General features: G+C 42.6%; 1 protein-coding gene across 2 annotated transcripts in view; it reads right to left on the bottom strand.

Annotated features, from left to right (window-relative positions):
- The window catches only part of bcas3 (BCAS3 microtubule associated cell migration factor), a 1,223,934-nt gene that overhangs the window by 919,709 nt on the left and 283,187 nt on the right, over nucleotides 1-21,038 (bottom strand). For both annotated transcript variants that reach the window (XM_043718095.2, XM_043718097.2), the window contains exons 10-11: nucleotides 14,506-14,582; nucleotides 9,103-9,186 (exon numbers count right to left, since the gene is read on the bottom strand). In XM_043718095.2, coding sequence (XP_043574030.2) covers nucleotides 9,103-9,186; nucleotides 14,506-14,582 — 161 coding nt within the window. The remainder of the gene's footprint in view (nucleotides 1-9,102; nucleotides 9,187-14,505; nucleotides 14,583-21,038) is intronic.

The raw sequence follows: 21,038 nt of genomic DNA, 5'->3' as shown, positions 1-21,038 counted from the left end.
AATATACCACAAATTCAAGAGAGACGGGGGTCAGAGATATGAACCATGGCCATCACCAAGAAGAAGATGCTGAAGAAACTGGAAGGTCTCAAAGTGGATAAATCACCTGGACCAGATGGGCTACACCCTTCGAGTTATGAAGGACTTAGCTGAAGAGATGGAGGTAAGTAGAGGTTTTAGTAGTAACCTTTCAGGTATCACTGGAGGATCTTACAGGACTGGAAAATTACTAATATAACCCCGTACAAGAATGGAGCAAGGCAAAAGATGGGAAATTATAGGCTGTTTAGCCTGATCGCAATTGTTGGTAAGATTTTGGAGTCTATTGTAAAGGATGAGGTTTCTGAATACTTGGAACTGATTGCTAAAATAGGGCAAAATGAGCATGGCTTCATCAAGGGGAGGTCATGCCTGACAAATCTATTCGAATTCTTGAGGATGTAATGAGCAGGTTAGACCAAGGAGAGCCAATGGACGCTATCTATCTGGACTTCCTGAGGTCTTTAATAAGGTGTCGCACAGGAGGCTGCTGAGTAAGATAAGGGCCCATGGTGTTCGAGGCAAGTTACTAGCATGGATAGAAGATTGGCTGTCTGGCAGAAAACAGAGAGTGGGGATCAAAGGGTCCTTCTCAGGATGGAAGCCAGTAACTAGTGGTGTTCCACAAAGGTCAGTGTTGGGCCCATAATTTTACACTTTATACTTTAATGATCTAGATGAAGGAACTAAGGGCATTGTGGCTAGGTTTGCAGATGATACAAAGTTAGGTGGAGGGGCAGTTGGTGTTCTGGAGGCTGGGAGGCTACAGGAAGATTTTGACAGGTTAGGAGAGTGTGAAAAGAAATAACAGATGAAATACAACATGGGAAAATGTAAGGTCATGCAATTTGGAAGGAAGAATAGAGGCATAACCTATTTTCTAAATGAGGAGTAATTTCAGAAATCTGAAGTGCAAAGGGATTTGGGAATCCTGGCCCAGGTTTCTCTTAAGGTAAACTTGCAGGTTGAGTCAGTAGTTAACAAATAAATGTGTCATTCATTTCGAGAGCTCCAGAATATAAAAGCAGGGATGTACTTCTGACAGTTTATAAAGCTCTGGTCAGACCACATCTAGGGTACTGTGAGCAATTTTGAGCCCCGTACCTCAGGAAACCCAGACAGCCAAACTTCTTTAAATGTTAGTAACTTGCCTCTTACACCATGGACCCTTAGCTTACTCAGCAGCCTCCTGTGTGACACCTTATCAAAGACCATCTGGAAGTTCAGATGGACAGCACCCATTGGCTCTCCTTGGTCTAACCTGCTCATTATATCCTCAAAGAATTCGAACAGATTTGTCAGGAATGACCTTCCCATGATGAAGCCATGCTCATTTTGCCCTATTTTAGAGTGCATCTCCAAGTATTCAGAAGTCTCATCCTTCACAATGGACTCTAAAATCTTACCAACGACTGAGGTCCAGCTAAACACCCTATGAGGGGGGGATCTGATTGAAACTTTCAGAATACTGAACGGCCTAGATGGATTGGATGTTGGGAAGATGTTTCCATTGGCAGGCATCTCACAAGGGCACAGTCTTAGAGTATGGGGAAGACCTTTTAGAATAGAGATAAGGACAAACATCTTTAGTCAGAGTCTGGTGAATCTATGGAACTCATTGCCACAGAAGGTTGTGGAGGCCAGGTCATTGAGTATATTTAAAACAGAGAAAGATAAGTTCTTGATTGCCAAAGGATGAAAGCAGGAAAATGGGATTGCAAAACTTATCAGCCATGATTGAATGGTAGAGAAGACTCAGTGGGCCGAATGGCCTAATTTCTGCTCCTATGTCTTATGCTCTATGGTCCTACATCCTGTTCACTCTGAGAGATGACTCTGAGGGAGCTGGATCAGTGTCAAGGATTTTCCACATGTAAATAAAGGGTGATTTAGTGGTGGGATACTGGTTGCTGTGGAGGTATCTCAGTGGCAATGAGAACAAAGCATGCTCCTGAAGAAATTCGAAAGTAACACTCATCTTTGAGTTGGAGTCAGCATTTTTGGCTACATGCCATTATTTGGAACACTTGACCAACTGTCGAAGACTGGACGCAGTATCTGGAAAGAAAGCATTATTTTTTCGGGACAAATGATATTGGGGTAGACGAAAAGCAACAAGTAATTCTGCTGACAACTTATGGACCTGCAGCTTTTTTTTGGTTGTTATGAGTTTAACTTTCCCTGAGGCACCAGATGCTAAAACCTTTCAGGAGTTGATGGATTTACTTAAGGAACATTACAATCCCAAGCCTTCTTTAATTCTGATACTATAGGTTTTACTCGGCTGTTCAAAAACCAGGGGATTTTTGTCTAGGTTAATACAACTGGCAGAGGCATGTCACTTTGGCTTAATGTTCAATGAAATGCCAAGAGACCGTCTGGTATATGGGATTAATCATGCAAACTACTAACCGAAACCCACTGGACTTCAAACATGTGCGACAACTGGCTTTATCATTGGAAAATGTAGCAAGTGAAGCATGTGAGTAGCAGCACATTCCGATGGAAGTGAACACCCTCCCAGTCTGGGTCAGAGTGGTGCTGGAAAAGCAAAGTAGGTCACGCAGCATCCGAGGAGCAGGAAAATCGACGTTTCGGGCAAAAGGACTTCATCACCTTGCTCTATTCCTGATGAAGGGCTTTTGCCCGAAACTTCGATTTTCCTGCTCCTCGGATGCTGCCTGACCTGCTGTGCTTTTCCAGCACCACTGATCTAAACTCTGGTTTCCAGCATCTGCAGTCCTCACTTCTGCCTACCCTCCCAGTCTGACTGAGCTTGGGGAACACGAGTGAAGATAATTGCATAACCTCACACTGGACATATTCGGAACAGATGGACTCTAGGTCAGACCACAGCAAAACCCTAAACCTCAGCCAAATGGTTAACATTTTCTTCAGGATACAGGCCGGCAAGCCATTGTAGTTGCTGCGTGTATGCGGACTCAAGATAATAAAAGAATCCCAATGGACCTAAACTGAGTAAGAGAACTCATCGGCTGGTATCCAGAAGGATGCACACTCTGGAAAGTCATAGAGATGTACAGCACAGAAACAAACCCTTCGGTTCAATACATTCATGCCAAACAGATATCCTAAATTAACCAAGTCCTATTTGCCAGCATTTGGCCCATATCCTTCTAAAGCCTTCCTATTCATATACCCACCCAGATGTCTTTTAAATGTTGTAATTTACAAGCCTCCACCACTTCCTCTGGCAGTTAATTCCAAAATACACCATCCTCTGTGTAAAAAGGTTGCCTCTAAATCATTCCCCCTCACTCGAAATCTATGCCTTCTAGTTCTGGACTCCCCCAACCTAGGGAAAGGACCTTGTCTATTTACCCTATCCATGCCCCTCATGATTCTATAAACCTCTATAAGATCACCCCTCAGCCTCCAATGCTCCAAGGAAAACAGCACCAGCCTATTCAGCCTCTCCCTACAGTTCAAACCCTCCAACTCTGGCAACATCCTTGTAAATCTTTCCTGAACCCTTTCAAGTTTCACAACATCCTTCCTATGACAGAGAGGCGAGAACTGCACTCAATGGTCCATAAGTGGCCTAACCAATGTCTTGTACAGTCGCAACATGACCTCCCAACTCCTATATTCAATGCTCTGGCCAATAAAGGAAAGCATACTAAATGCCTTCTTCAATATCCTATCTATCTGAGATTCCACTTACAAGAAACTTTGAACCTGCACTCCAAGGTGTCTTTGTTCAGCCATATGCCCCAGGACGTTACCATTAAGTTTATACATCCTGCCCTGATTTGTCTTTCCAAAATGCATCAGCTCACATTTATCTAAATTAAACTCTATCTGCCATTTCTCAGCCATTGGCCCAGCTGATCAAGATCCCGTTGTAATTTAAGGAAACATTCTTCACTGTCCACCACACCTCCAATTTTGGTGTAATCTACAAACTTACTAACTATACCTCCTATGTTCACATTCAAATCATTTATATAAGTGGCAAAAAGCAGTGGATCCAGCACTTATCCTTGCGGCACACCATTGGTCACAGGCCTCCAGTCTGAAAAGCAACCCTCCACCATCACCCTCTGTCTTCTATCTACAAGCCAGTTCTGTATCCAAATGGCTAGTTCTCCTTGTATTCCATGTGATCTGACCTCGCTAACCAGTCTACCATGAAGAACCTTTTCAAACACCTAACTGAAGTCCATAGATCATGTCCACTGATCTGCCCTCATCAATCCTCTTCGTTACTTCTTCAAAAAGCTCAATCAAATTAGTGAGACATGATTTCCCACACACAAAGCCATGCCACTATCTCTAATCAGTGCCTGCTATCCAAATACATGTAAATCCTGTCTCTTAGGATTCCCTTCAACAACTTGCCAACCACCGATGTCAGTTCCTTGGCTTTTCCTTACCACCTTTCTAAATAGTGGTACCAAGAGCCTACCTCTGCAAAATACTCATTCAGTATCTCCTCCATCTCCTGCGGTTCCACATGCAGGCTGCCTTGCTCATCTTTGAGAGATCCTTTGAGGGTAACTCCCTAGTTACCCTTCTATCCTTAATGTATTTATAAAATCTCTTTAGATCCATCCATACCCAGTTTGGAACACTTAAATTGCTTAGCAACATCCAAATCAGAACTGATCAAACGGCAAGTCTGGTTAAATGGTGGGCGGCACAGTGGCGCAGTGGTTAGCTGCCTCACAGCGCCAGAGACCCGGGTTCAATTCCCGACTCAGGCGACTGACTGTGTGGAGTTTGCACATTCTCCCCGTGTCTGCGTGGGTTTCCTCCGGGTGCTCCGGTTTCCTCCCACAGTCCAAAGATGTGCGGGTCAGGTGAATTGGCTATGCTAAATTGCCCGTAGTGTTAGGTTAAAGGGGTAAATGTAGGGGTATGGGTGGGTTGCGCTTCGGCGGGTCGGTGTGGACTTGTTGGGCCGAAGGGCCTGTTTCCACACTGTAAGTAATCTAATCTAATCTAATCTAATGGTCACTGTTCTAATGGAGGTCCATCCCGGCGTGGTAATATCAGTGATTGCCAGTCTTTAACAAAATTTGCTCTGGACTCCAATCCTTCAGTTTGCACAAGACCTACAGCGGGGAACTTTACAGATTAAGAGTAAAACTTCGGTTCTAGTCTCGTATGTGAAACAGCTGGTTCAGTTACCACTGATTGTATTAAAAGGCTCAGGCCTAACCTTGATGGGGCAAAATTTGTTAAGAAAGATTTACCTTGATTGGCTCTACATTTTTTGATTAGAAAATGGCTGCTTGAATTAAGTCCTAATTAAATGCCCGGACATTTTTCAGGAAGGTCTAGGGTCTATCAAGCAACTCCATGATTCAGCAAGGCCCGCAGTTCTATTTGCCATACGAGCAAAAATCGAGGCAGGAATCAGAAAGCAAGAAAGCAAAGGAATCATCAAACCACTACAGATTGCGGAATGGGCAGCACAGGTCGTATTGACTATGAAGTCTGGTGGTTGGTTCACCCATGTGAGGATTTTAAACAAATGGTAAACTGCTTTTCCAGCTGGATAAATACCTGAGTCCTCACATAGAGCATTTATATGTAAAGCTGGCGGGGGACAGTGTCCTTCTCAAAGCTGGACATGAGCCATACATTCTTGCAATTGCAGTTAGATGAGGATTACCAGAAGTATGCTACAATTAATACCTATAAGAGTTTGTACCAATATACAAGACTGCCACTGGGGGCATCATCAGCCTGCGCAATGTTTCAGCCAACAATGGACAACATTTTACAAGATCTACCCCAGGTCACCATTTATCGAGATAATGTGATAATAACAGGGAAGGCCAATAAGGTGCACTTGGAGAACTGGGATATAGTGTGTAAACAAAGGTACCCTGCCTCGCATGTCTTTCCTTGGGCTGGCCTGGCATTCATCCTGGCACCTTTGCATCAACTCTTAACAAAGGGCCAGCCTTTGAAATGGTCTCTTAGCCAAGACATAGCTTTCAGGAAAGTGAAGAAGCAGCTGTCATCATATAAGGTGTTGCACTCTATGATCCCAAATTAGAACTGGTATTGACATGCGAGGGCTCCCTGGAAGGCATCAGGGTAGCTTGAGCTCAAATGTGTCCCAATAGAGAGGAATGCCCAATATCATATGCAGTCTGGACTTTGGTTAATGCACAGCATAAATGTGCCCAAATAGAGAAGGAAGGTTTGGCATTGATATTTGGAGTCCAATACTTTAATCAATATCTTTACAGATATACATTTGCTATAAATCGGACCACAAATGCCTGCTGGATCTACTTAAAGAGGACAAGACAGTGCCTACCATAACTTGAGGTTAAATTCAGCATTGAGCTCTAATACTAAGTGCAAGGTTTATGAAGGTTTGTAGCTCAGGTTGAGGTTTAGGGTGTAGATTTGCTCCCTGAGCTGTAGGTTTGATATCCAGACGTTTCATTACCTGGTTAGGTAACATCATCAGTACGACCTCCAAGTGAAGCGAAGCTGTTGTCTCCTGATTTCAATTTATATGTTTGTCCTGGATGGGGTTCCTGGGGTTTGTGGTGATGTCTTTTCCTGTTCCTTTTCTGAGGGGTTGATAGATGGTATCTAGATCTATGTGTTTGTTTATGGCATTGTGGTTGGAGTGCCAGGCCTCTAGGAATTCTCTGGCATGCCTTTGCTTAGCCTGTCCCAGGATAGATGTGTTGTCCCAGTCGAAATGGTAGGTTTTTTTCCTCCGTGTGTAGGGCTACGAGGGAGAGAGGGTCGTGTCTTTTTGTGGTTAGCTGGTGTTCGTGTATCCTGGTGGCTAACTTTCTTCCTGTTTGTCCTACGTAGTGTTTCTGGCAGTCCTTGCATGGAATTTGTAGATGACGTTGGGATGTACTAGATATTTTAAGTTTGTTAGTTTTTGTTTGAGAGTGTTGGTGGGTTTGTGCGCTACTAGGATTCTGATGGATCTTAGTAGTCTGGCTGTCATTTCTGAAACTTCTTTGATGTATGGTAAGGTGGTTAGGGTTTCTGGCTGTGTTTGGTCTGCTTGTCATGGTTTGTTCTTGAGGAATCTGCGGACTGTATTTTTTGAGTATCCGTTCTTCTCGAATACGTTGTATAGGTGGTTCTCCTCTGTTTTCCGAAGTTCGTCTGTGCTGCAGTGTGATGTGGCTTATTGGAATAGTTGAAAAAATACAGTCCGAGAAAAGGTTACTGCCACATACTGGCTGACCTCCACCAGGATCATCCAGGGGTCTCCAAAATGAAGATGTTGGCAACAAGTTTTGTCTGGTGGCCAGGCTTGGACGCAAACATAGCTGTGTTGATGGGGCAGTGCCCAGAGTGCCAACAAAGACAAAATTACCACCAGCAGATTTCCCCCCATTCGTGGGAATGGCCAGGTAAACCCTGGACTCGATTATATGTCAACTATGCAGGTTCTTTCATGAGCTCAATGTTCTTGGTCATTGTGGACACCCATTCAAAGTGACTGGATGTGCACAGAGTTTATTTGTGAAACGCGGGAACTACAAGAGAAAAACTGCGAAACAGCAACTCCTGGAAGTGTTGATCACAGATAATGGGCCATTGTTTAGCATGAATTTAAGTATTTCCTAAAATCATGTGGTATTCGACATATAAGGACAGTTCCACACCATGCATCATCCAATGGTCTGGCAGAAAGAGCAGTCCAAGTTTTGAAGACAGGCTTAACGAAACAGTCTCCAGCTTCACTAGATACCAAACTGTCCCAATTCCTATTTAATTATAGGCCACAACTTGATGCAATGACAGGAATAGCTCCAACAGATTTGCTAATGGGGTGGAGAATCCACACTAGGTAAATTCTGATCTTCCGAGACTTGGATGAGAGAACATGAAACAACATCAGGAAAGTCTTTGCCGGACATAAGACTTTGCTAAACAATACAGACAGTTTACTTCAGGCTACAAAACTTGGTGTAGGAACCAAGGGCATAGCCCTGCATTGTTAAAGTGTCATGATTAACGTAAGGTCAGGTCCAGTGAAGTATAAAATTTAGGTAGGAGAGATGGCCCTGGACAAACACATGGACCACATGAAAGCCAAATGGTGAAGGAACAAAATGTACCCTGCTCCTCAATAGCCTTTATGACTGCTCCAGAACATGTGGGTTCTCCCCCTCCATCAAGCATTTAATATACCTTCGAATCTGAGATGGACACGGTGGATGTCGCCACTTTGGCGTCTTTGCCACCTGAAGAGGAGAATGGATTTCTTCCAAGATGTTTTGGGCACAAGAGGCGAATTACTGTGCATCACATGCTGCCGTATCAGAGGCAGAGTTGGAGGAACCTGACCCGGTGCTAAAATGCCCCAGGATGATACAAACAAGAACCAGCCTATGTCCTCAGACTCAGAGGGGAAGGGATGCGTGATTGTAACAAGGTCAGCCAGGTAGACCTCCCTGGTTGGGGGGTTTATCTGGTACAATTAGGGAGCCCCGGCTGACAGGTAAGAAGAGGAGTGTCAGAAGTTCTGTTCACTCTAGAGATGATTCCGGTGGAACTGGATCAGTGTCAAGGGTAAAAGGTGAGTTGGCCAAGGGATCTGTGGAGTTAATTCAGCTCCATTAGTTTGTCTAATACTACATCTTTATGATGGTGATTGTACTTAATTCTTCCCACATATTATTTAGTATGAATAGAATGTTCAAAGTAACTTCTGCCATAACAACTGTTGCAAAATATCTGTTTAACTCCTCGGTCATTTCCTTGTCCCAAAGTTGCATATTTACATAGGTTGTATATTGACAATGCCCAATTTTCAGGCATCTAGAAAACAAATCACAGAAGTCAACCGAAACATATTATGTACTTTCTTTACAGTGTCATGATAATCTACAACGCAAGAATTAAGGAGATAATGTTAACTCTTTTCTTAAATTTAAACCATTCAATGTGAATTTAGTTTTATCTGTCATACTTCACAGCACTTTGCTGTTTAATGGCCTATAGTCCCTTCCCTGATTTAGACCTTTTATGATCCTATAAGCAGCATTTCAGACAGCAAATAGATGACTAATTATCCCTTCGTTTCAATATTGGACTCACTTTGGCAGCACTGATGACTGTTGCAGTGTAAGACTGGACATTGTCCCCACAGGCTCCACCACGGGACCGATGGCAATGGATGAGCTGAATAGGAAAAAGACAGATAATATTACCTAAAGCAGCAGAATTCCAGTAGTGACTGCATATCCAGTTGAATTGTAGAAACCAAAAGGTATGACAATTTTCTGTGACGTTCTGAGAATTTGAAGCGTTGACTAAAGATAGAAACAGCATCTCATTATTTGTCAAGACAAACATTTCAAACACCAATCTATAAGAACATTATTCAAGATGTTGTATCTGCACACAATTCCTGTCTATTATTTTATTCTAAATGTCTATGGCCACATCCAGAGTGGAACTGTTCTATGTAAATTTGTCACAGTTTCATTACAAGTGCCAGCATCATAGCCCTCCCACCCAACAGCCAATAAATGGTGAGGTGCTTCAGCATCAAGAAAATGCAATTAGAGTGTGACATATTTACATAGTTCCATAATAAATGTTAATACAAACACTTCTAATAAAGCTTTACTCAGTTAAAGGTGGAACATTTGACTTTAACTGAGGAAACAAATAAAATTTGTGTGCCAAGATCCAAAGGTTCCTGAATTAGGGTAGCATCACATATGCTAGCAAGAGGCTTAATTGCTGCTTTCGGCCCTAATCCCAAAAGTGGATAATAGTGATGCAAAGGCTGTTTTCTCCATTTGGAATATTTCTGGTGATTTCTAGTGAATAATATTATTAGATAAATTATTGTAAGTTTTTTAAAATCATTTTAAATTGTTGGTGTGAATCCAGAAGAAGCACAAATGTTGTCACACTCTATGTCACTCCTCCATTTTAAGAAATCATCCATTCTCCCTTCTGAGGTTCACCTTCAATGATGATTGATGGGGTAGACACTCAATCTTTATTTCTTTCAACTTCATAAGCTGCCTGTGAAGTTTTACAAGGACTAGCAACTGAGCCAATTAATTTTGGAGGTCCAAGATTCAATTTTGCGCTGGCACTAAGGTATTCAAATTTAAAGGTACTCTGTTAAATGTTAATTGGTGAGAAAGGCAAATACTTTTCTAGAGCAGCTTTTATTGCAACTCACACATCGCAGAATCTCATCATACCAATTTCTTGCTCCCCCTAGTTCTCAATCAGTCTTTTCTCATTTATAAAGTCATAGTCAAGGAGATGAAAAATGTGGTGCTGGAAAAACACAGCAGGCCAGGTAGCATCCGAGGAGCAGGACAATCGTTTCAGGAATGAAGAAGGGCTTATTCTCCTGCTCCTCGGATGCTGCCTGGCCTGCTGTGTTTTTCCAGCACCACATTTTTCAACTCTGGTCTCCAGCATCTGCAGTCCTTATTTTCTCATAGTCAAAGAGATGCACAGCACAGAAACAGATCCTCAGTCCAACTTGTCCATGCTGACCAGATATCCTCACCTAATCTCGTCCCATTTGCCAGCACTTGACCCATATCCTTCCAAACCCTTCCTTTTATATACTCATCCGGATGCGTTCTAAATGTTGTAATTGCACCAGCCTCCAACACTTCCTCTGGCAGCTCATTCCATATACACCACCCTCTGCATGAAAACATTGCCCCTTAGGTCCCTTTTAATTTTTTTCCCCTCTCCCCCTAAAGCTATACCTTCTAGTTCTGGACTCCACCACCCCAGAGAAAAGACCTGGTCTATTTATCTTATCCATGCCCTTCATGATTTTATAATAATCTATTAGGTCACCCCTCAGCCCCTTATGCTCCAGGGAAACGGCCCCAGTCTATTCAGCCTCTCCCGGTAACTCAAATCCTCCTGGCAACATTCATTTAACAAATATACAATATCTTATAATGAATTATTACTGATGTTGTCAAACCCCTTTTGAGAATTTCTTCCAACATTTTGCTAAAAATAATTGAACAGCCATCACCTCAACAAGAGTTCTACCACTAAGGTTCATTTTACTACTGTTCTGATTTTTTTAGCTTCCCCAGCAAAAACAGCAACATTTACATCCTTCTCTCTAAAGAAATGTTATGAATTCTCCTGCACTTGAGAATCCATCACAGAGATCTGCATTGGAAGCATCACTAAAAACAATAAGTTCTATAATCCTGACATCCCCTAATGATGGAAATTTCAAAACATACTAGCTACTAGCCAGGTAAATGCAGCAGATGAGAGGCTAGGAATCCTGCAGTAGTAACTAAGAATTCCCAAAGCCTGTCCACTATTTACAAGGCATGACAGAAGGCAATGGAATAGTCCCCACTTGTCTGGATACCTGCAGCTCCAACATTTAAGAAACTTATCATCAACCAGAACAAAGTAGCCTGTTTAATTGGTACCACATCCACAAACATTCACTCTCTCCACCACAGATGCTCAGTAGAAGCAATGTATACAATTTACAAGATATGCTACAAAAATTCACAAAGGCTCCTTTGGCAGCACCTTCCAAAGTCATGACCACTACCATTTAGATTGCAAAGCATAGCAGATACATGGGAAGACTACCATCTGCAAGTTTTCCTCCAAGCCACTCACCATCCTGCCTTGACCTTTCCTTCAACCTCAAAGGGTCAAAATCCTGGAACTCGTTCCCTAACACCATTGTGGGTCTACCTATATCAAATTAAATACATTGGTTTAAGAAGGCAGCTCATCATCACCTGCTTAATGACAAAAAAGGCCTGGAAATAAAATGCTGGACCAGCTAGCAATGCCACATCCTAAGAATGAATGAAAGAAAATGCTCCATTTTTATTTTTTCAATTTATTTTTGCAAAATAATATGTTCTAACTTGGGAATTTTCATAGTTATACCCAACTCTAAGACTTCAAAACTGGAATCGGGTGCCCAGCCAATTCAGCTGCACAATTAACTTTTGCAATTCCTACATTGGGGTAATGGGATTAACCCCACTGTAATGGGGTTAACATTTTCCAAATTAAATAGCTGGTGCAAAGTGATACTCAATGTATTCTGTCTGATTTACACTCCAATATGCTTTTTAGACCCAGAAGCCTGATTTCCAATTTTGATTTCTGTTATAAGGCCATTTGTGACAGTTTCAAATTCACTGCTTCCACCTCAGAAAAATCAATCTCATTGTATCAGTAAAACATGCTCTCAGTAAAACTTGGAGGCAGGGTTTTAACTTTAGAACAGCCTAATTTTAATAAGACGCACTGTGAGAAGTACCAAGCTGTCCAGGCATCATTTAGGCCATATGCAACTTCCGGAGTATCCCAACTACATTCAGCATCTCTTTTGGAGGGTAAAGAAACACTTCCCTTTTGAATTGATCTGGCAGAAGTGCAGCTTTTCATTAACTGACTTCTATTTCCAAGTATTTGTTGCTAACAATGCCAAAAAAGATCTTCCTGCCAAAGCTGAATTTACTCACATCTTATCTTCAAAACTCATTCCACAAGCCTTTCTTTACCTTTAAAAGTTTTATCAGGAGACACCACTTCTGTCCCCTACCTTGCACCTCTGTAAACACCCAAATTCTCTCTAACTTGGTAATTTTTGCTGTTTGGCAGCTTTCATTAATTCCTCTTCTAATTTGTTTGTGGCCATTAAGGCTTCCCGGTCACACGGGCTTCTGGTCTCGGTGGCATTCGTGGTCTACACTATATTCTTTGACTTTATTAAGCTATGCCCTCTCCCTTGCAATCTCCTCATCCTTATAATAGTATTCTTTCCAACAATTCTTTATCTCTTTCAAGGGGCATGTTCACTCATAAAGCCTTTTTCCAGGCTTATTCTGCATTTTCTTCCTTTCCATTCATGTTCCAAACCATGGGGCAACCTCTTGCTCCCCTCACCCTGTACATTCAAGGAATTCTTCAGTTTGAGGTTTGCGTAAAGATTTGTAGCTTGGGTGCCGGTTGTCGTTGTTGTGGCATAAAAAACATGTGATTTGTTTCTCATTTTTCTGTTAATACTCTGTGAATGTGTCATTTTTCTTAAGTACACATGTCTGTGTGTTTGAAAATGTGAGTGTTTCAGAGAACACCTCTGAGACACCCGGACCAACCAACCCAACCACCCCGTGGCTCAACACTTCAACTCCCCCTCCCACTCCACCAAGGACATGCAGGTCCTTGGACTCCTCCATGGCCAGACCACAGCAACACGATGGCTGGAGGAAGAGCGCCTCATCTTCCGCCTAGGAACCCTCCAAGGGATGAACTCAGATTTCTCCAGTTTCCTCATTTCTCCTCCCCCCACCTTGTCTCAGTCAAATCCCTCGAACTCAGCATCGCCTTCCTAACCTGCAAACTTCTTCCTGACCTCTCCGCCCCCACCCCCACTCCGACCTATCACCCTCACCTTGACCTCCTTCCACCTATCACATTTCCAACGCCCCTCCCCCAAGTCCCTCCTCCCTATCTTTTATCTTAGCCTGCTGGACACACTTTCCTCATTCCTGAAGAAGGGCTCATGCCCGAAACATCGATTCTCCTGTTCCTTGGATGCTGCCTGGCCTGCTGTGCTTTTCCAGCAACACATTTTCAGCTGGGGCCCTATTCTCTCCCTAGTTACTCTTTTGTTCTTAATGTATTTGTAAAAACCCTTTAGATTCTCCTTAATTCTATTTGCCAAAGCTGCATCATGTCCCCTTTTTGCCCTCCTGGTTTCCCTCTTAAGTATACTCCTACTTCCTTTATACACTTCTAAGGATTCAACTGATTCAATTTCACACTCCTTTCTCTAATATGCCTTGTACATTTTATAAATGCATTTACGGAATGTTGGCACAGCTGGCAAGGCCAGTATTTATTGCCTGCCCCTAATTGCCATTGAGAGAGATCTTGAATCACTGTAATTTTAAAGTATTCGCTTTGTATTGTCAGGGAGGGAGTTCTAGGATTTTACCCAGCAGCAATTAAGGAGTGGATAAATTTCCAGGTGAGGATGATAGTTAACCTGGAGGAAAAGTTGCAGGTATTGATGCTCTTATGCACCAGCTGCTCTGGGCAGATTAGTGAAGTGCTATTAAAGAAACCTTGGCAAGATGTTACAGTAGATTTTGTAGCTTTCTTACATTGTAAGATTGAGTGATTGTTGAAGTGATAGGAGGGATGCTGATCAAGACAGCTACTTTGCCCTGGGTGTACTGACCTTTTTGCATGTTCTTAAAGCTGCATCAAACCAGGCAGGTGGAGTTACTGCATCACACTCATGGTGTGTTGCTTGTAGGTGGAACAATAGCTTTGGAGTTCAGAAAGTGAATTCATGAGTCATTAGGCTCAGAATACCCAATCTCTCATTTATTTTTGTAGCCAGAATATTTATTTTCCTCTGTTGGCAAATCACACTCGCTGAACGTATTGGTACACAGGGTGACCCCAGCGCTATAAAGCATAACAGGAAAATGTTTACCTTACCTTGTTTTCAGCATAGGCGAGCCAGCGGCTTCCCAATGCTATTGGGTTGGGGTTTGGCCCTGGACATGGAAAGCAACCTGAAAAAGGGTGGAAAATAAAAAGCATTATGTATTCTGTTCTCAGACTGTTGCAGATTATCCACAGCCGAGAGTTGGCGTATCATTCTTAACCTGGCTATTAAGGCCTTCATAAAAATGCCCCATGTTAAAGCTCCCTAATGGAAACATACATTCAGCAACATCAAACAATTGAGTTGGGAGCTCAGTTACAAAGCTACCAAAGGGCATGAAAGCATGACACATAGACACATGTATGCTAGAAATGGATTGCCTACATACAGGACCTATTTTATCATGTTTCATAAAGTAAAGAAACTATATAGATACTGACAATTTAGATTAGTTTGTCAGTGGAAGTTTTTTGATTCTCCAGGTGGGATCTCTCTTTTTGCTGCTTCTGTGGTGTGTAAGAGGATCTATTGTTTCAAAGCAAGAGGAATGACGTCTGACAGGACAAGTGTTACTGAAACTGTTACACTTCCACGAAATGCACTTCGTAGTAATGAACCTTCTCTCATACTAGTGATAAGAAGCATGATAAAGTGGTATCTTACAAGGAAATGGCAATGATGGAATGTGGTGGAAGAAACTAAGAAAACGAATGAAATAACTTTCATTTCATTCATTTAACAAATCATCTCCAAGTCTGAATTTCCCGATTCAATGTTATTAAATTGATTAATTTTTGGATGGCCTTCATCCCCTGGACATATCTATTTATTCATTAATTACTAGTCACCATGCTCCTTTCAAGATAATACTGGATTTATTCATGGATTAATGAATGCACTCTCTATTGGTGCCACTGAATCATGGTTACATTTAGTGAAAGTTTTTCAATTAACTAGTTAATTGTAGTGGGGCCTGTTCTCCACAAATTTCCACTAAATTTTAGGGTGCTGCAGTTTTGTTTACCAATTCTCAGCTGTTCCTGGCTAAAGACTTCTTTAAAGAGGGCTGTAAAAGTGTTTTAAATTAAATAGAGAGGAGAAGGGCTTTGGAGAGAAGATATGTTGTCTTGCAAAGCAAAACAATATGGTACAATTGTAGCACAGCGACTTAGGCAATCAAACCCAGAGAGACACCAGAAGGGACAGAGTGTACAAACATAAAATAGGGTCAAATGGTAAAAAAGGAAAATTAAGGGCCCTCTGCTTAGATACAATTACAGTTTCAGAGCAAAATAAATGGGACTAATGGCACAAATAAATTTTAATAAGTACGGTCATGTAGCCATTACAGAGATATGGTTACAAGGAAATCGAAGTTAGGAACTAAACATTCAAGCATCTGCAAATTTTGAAAAGAATAGGCAGGAAGGAGAGGGTGGTGGGGTAACTTTGTTTATATGATGTGTAGTAAGTGCAATAGCAAGACATGATCTCAGATTAGATGATGTAGAATCTGTATGGATAGAGGTAAGAAATAACAGACGAAAGAAGACATAAATGGAAGTAGTCTGTCCCCTAACAGTTGCTATATTTGGGACAAAGAATAAATCAGGAGATAATGACAACATGACGGATAATCTTCATGTAGATTGGGAAAATCAAAGCGATAGATATCCACAAAGAAGAACTTATAGAGTGTATTCGGGACACCTTCCTCAGAACAATAGGTTGTGGATACCTGGGATCAGGCCATTTTGGATGCAGTAATGTGCGATAAGTATATTTGATAAACAATCTCGGAGTAAATCATCCCCTGTTAAATAATGACCATAACATGGTAGAATTTAGCATTCACTTTGGGAGAGGAAAACTAAATCACGTTCACTAGTGATTTTGAAATCAGATATACAGTTACATGCCTGTGAATAACTCATTAACTTATTAAAGGCTTAGTATCTATCATTTGAAACTGTTTAATTGAACTGGCAAATTACAATATAATTTTTCTTTCTACTTTATTCCTGAACTGTGTCTGTTGGTCTGTCTATCTGTTAATGAGTGGTATTATGATCAAAGAAGATTGGGTTTAAATTACAGAAGTTAAATTGCCATTATAGTGGAGTGACACAGGGATCAATGCTGGTGCCACAAATATCTACAATACCTATTAATGACTGGGTTGAGAAAAGTGGATGTGTTAATACATGACAAAAATAGGCAAGAAAGCAAGTGGTGACAATGACAAAGAGCATCTATAAAGGGTTATGGTCTGGTTAAGCGTGTGCAATCACAAAATTTAAAATATATCATGGTTTCTGGAATAATAATTGGGATTAACTTTGCAAAATAGCAACAATCCATTCTGTCTAACTGGTCAATACAAACATTTATGCTCAACTGAGCCGCTCACATCCAACCTTATGTGTTTCTCCAGCTTTTCTTTAAAAAAATCTAGATCCTTTGTATTTGAGTGCTTTAAATTGTGCAATTGGATATTGTGCACAAATGCTGAACATTCACATAATACTTCTTCATCCATATTTCAACAGCATCATCACTTACACTCAGAAAAACAAGAACAATAGCAGGAGGAAGGGTGAACAGAAATGTTTTGAATAGGATTTTGAAACTAGGAGATAAGTCCAAATGGTAGCAAAGGAACTAGGCATGTAAAAATTTACATATTTACCAGAAGGAGGATCTCAGCAAGTCACCCTCCGAGTTCAAGTGAAGACAAGTGACCAGCAGAGGACTGTGACAATGCAGATAGGCTGTTGGGGTGAAGATTTGTATTGGCGCAGTCACCACTACCAGAAGGAGGACCTCAGCAAGACACCCTCCGAGTTCAAGGGGAGAAAATGAGGACTGCAGATGCTGGAGATCAAAGTTGAGAGTGTGGTGTTGGAAAAGCACCGACGTCGGGATATCACACAGGAAAATGAGAGATGTTCTCTCCAAAATGGGCTTTGGGGAGGGAATCTGCAATTGGATCAGACTGCTCTACACCAACACTGTCAGTGCAGTCTCAATCAACGGGTGGGAATCAGATAGCTTCCCAGTCAGATCTGGAGTCAGGCAGGGCTGCCCTCTCTCTCCTGCCTTGTTTGTGTGCTGCATAGAGCGATTTGCCGAGTCCATCAGGAAGGATGCGAGCCTGACAGTGGTGGCTATTCCTGGCAGCGGGGGCCTGCAGGTTAAGGCCTCCCTGTACATGGATGATGTACAGTTCGAACGGGCCTCGGGGGCCAAGGTAAACCGAGGCAAGAGCAAGGCCATGCTCTTCGGGAACTGGGCCGACCAATCCTCGATCCCCTTCACCGTCAGGACCAACCACCTGAAGGTGCTGGGTATTTGGTTTGGGGGGGCAGGGGCGTGCACCAAGTCTTGGGAGGAGCTTATCAGCAAAGTGAGGCAGAAACTGAGCAGATGGAAGCTACGGTCGCTCTCCGTCGCGGGAAAAAATCTGGTCATCAGGTGTGAGGAACTGTCATTGCTATTATACGTGGCACAGGTCTGGCCTATTCCCAGAACCTGTGCCGCTGCAGTCACCCGAGCCATCTTCCAATTTATATGGAGGTCAAAGATGGACCGGGTCCAAAGGGATTCGCTGTAAAAGATCTGGGCAACAGGGGAAAATAATACACCCAATGCCACCCTGACCCTGATGGCCACCTTTGTGTGTGGCTACATCAAGCTGTGCGTGGATCCCCGGTACACAAACACCAAGTGTCACTACGTACTGAGGTTCTACCTGTCCCCGGTGTTGCGGAGGATGGGCCTGGCCTCGCTGCCACGGAACGCTCCGAGTAGTTGGACCGTTCCGTATCTCCTGTCCTTCGTGGAGAAGTTTATGAAGAAAAACACCTTTGACCATAGGAAGTGGTCAGCACGTAGTGTCCTTGAGACCCTTTGGGAAAAGGAGAGGGCGGATCCTATCGAGCGGTTCCCTGAGCAGACTGTCAAAGTCATTTGGCAGAATGTCTCATTGCCAGAACTTTCCTACAAGCACCAAGACATGGCTTGGCTGGTGGTGAGAAGGGCTCTGCCTGTGAGATCCTTTATGCACGCCCAGACTCTCTGCTGCACCGCACACTGCCCTCGAAGCAGCTGCGGGGAGGACAAGACTGTCACACACCTCCTTCTGGAATGTGCCTATGCAGAAGAAGTCTGGAGAGGAATGCAGTGGTGTTTGTCAAGGTTCGTCCCAAGCAGCGCAGTGACGCAGGACTCCGTGCTCTACGGTCTGTTCCCCGGGACGCACAGCGAGACGAACATCAACTGTGCCTGGAGGATCATCAACTCAGTGAAAGATGCTCTCTGGGCGGTCCGAAACCTGTTGATCTTCCAGCTGAAGGAGTTGACCCCGACTGAGTGTTGCAGACTGGCACATTCCAAGGTCCAGGACTATGTGTTGAGGAACGCGCTGAAGCTTGGGGCAGCTGCCGCCAAGGTGCGGTGCGGAAAGACCACTGTGTAATATCTGCCTGCCTAAGAAGAAAAGAGGGCCCACGCAGTCATTTGGGCTCTGCTGACGCCTCAGCAGAAGAGGTGGATTGTAAATGTACAGACTTGTATATATGAAAAATAAATTTTGATGTCTGTATGTAAAGCAAGGTAATGTGTGCACAAGAATGGCATGACCAATTGTATAGAGATCCAAATAAGTTTATGAATAAAGTTTATTTTTGAAATAAAAAAAAGATGGAAAAGCATAGCAGGTCAAGCAGCATCTGAGGAGCAGGAAAATCCTGATGAAGGGCTTAGGCCTGAAATGTCAATTCTCCTATTCCTCAGATGCTGCCTGGCTTGCTGTGCTTTTCCAGCACCACACTGTCCACCCTCTGAGTTCAAGTAAAAACAAGCAACCAGCAAAGGACAGTCACTGGCCCAGACACTAGATCATTGTAGTGTTTCCCTCTTTCCCTGAGTAAAATAAAGGTGGAGGAGTGAAATGATGTGCAAATGCAAAGTTTGTTGATAACAGAGTAAGACGTAAGGCTTTGGCTTGACAGGCTTTGGACAGCAGTGGCTCAGCAAGAACAGGTAAGTTAAGGTAAAGTCCTTTTAACTTTCATTTTTAGTTTTACAGCAGTTAAGATGGCAGTTCGGGCAGTTGCATGCTCCTCCAGCAGGATGTGGGAGCTGAGGGACACTTCCATTGTCCCTGATGACTACACGTGTGGGAAGTGCACCCAGCTGCAGCTCCTGGGAGACTGTATTAGAGAACTGGAGCTGGATGCACTCAGGATCATCCAAGATGCTGATGACACTAAAATAGGTCATATTGTGGACAATGAGGAAGGTTATCAGAAAATGCAGCAGGACCTTGATCAGCTGGGGAATGGCAAATGGAGTGTAATATATATAAGTGTGAGGTCTTGCATTTTGGAAAGTCAAATCAAGGTAGGAGTTTCATGGTGAATGGTAGGGCCTTTCAGGAGTTTAGTGGAACAGAGGGATCTTACAGTTCAGGTTAACATTGCTCTGAAAGTGGAGTCACAGGTAGACAGAGCAGTGAAGAAAGCTTTTGGCACAATGGCCTTCATCAGTCAAGGCACTGATTACAGATGTTGGAAAGTTATGTTGCAGTTATACAGGACATTGGTAAGGCTGCACTTGGGATTATTGTGTTCAGTTTTGGTCATCTTGTTCTAGGAAGGATGTTATAAAACTGGAAAGAGTGCAGAAGAAATTTACAAGGACGTTGCCTGGGCTCAATGGCCTGTGTTATAGGGAGAGCTTGGATAAACTAGGACAGGAGACTGAGGCAGGACCTCATAAAGGTGTATAAAATCATGAGGCGTGGATAAGGTGAATGCACTCAGTCTTTTTCCCAGGGTTGGGGAATCGAGGACTAGAGAGCATCAGTTTAAGGTTAGAGGGAAAGGATAAAAGGGAACCTGAGAGGCAACCTTTTTACACAGTGGGTGATATCCATTTGGAACATGCTGCCAGTGGAAGTGGTTGAGGCGAGTACATTAACAACATTTAAAAGGCATTTGGACAAATACATGGATAGGAAAGAATTAGAAGGCTAAGGACCAAGTGTAGGAAAATGGAGTTAGTGTGGACGGACATTTTGGTCAGCATGGACCAGTTTGGGCCAAAGGGTCTGACTCTGTGCTATAAGACTCTATGACTATATTTGTAAATACTGTATAATTTTCTACTTGATCTCATACATGTTGGACGATTCATTAGTAAATACTTGTGCACATAAAAACAGCTACTCCCCTTTCAAGGGCTGTTTGATAGCTAATTTGTTCAATCTCATAACACAGCCAACAGGTTGATTATCAACTTTCAAATTATTTGATATGGTCACAGCTGGCAGGCTATATGCCATCACAAGTGCCCTCCTCACTCCAAAGATCTACCAGAATAATCTGGAGAAGAATTTGATTTTTTTACTAATTTACTCAAAAGAATATAAACACTGCATGCTTAAATATTTCTGTTTGATTACCTAATTTTAAAAGAGCACAAGAGGACACTAAGTAATATCAGTGGTGGCTTGTTGAGTTAGTAGTTATGTAATTACAGTGTCACATTGTGTGAATAAATGTAAAACTGAGTAAAGGTT

This window comes from Chiloscyllium plagiosum, unplaced genomic scaffold, assembly GCF_037043375.1.
Source record: "Chiloscyllium plagiosum isolate Xiang-an unplaced genomic scaffold, Cpla_swu_hap1 HiC_scaffold_31, whole genome shotgun sequence".
In the NCBI taxonomy this organism is placed as follows: domain Eukaryota; kingdom Metazoa; phylum Chordata; class Chondrichthyes; order Orectolobiformes; family Hemiscylliidae; genus Chiloscyllium; species Chiloscyllium plagiosum.
Note: the sequence above shows the minus strand (reverse complement) of the source record. Positions and strands in the feature narration are given on the sequence as shown.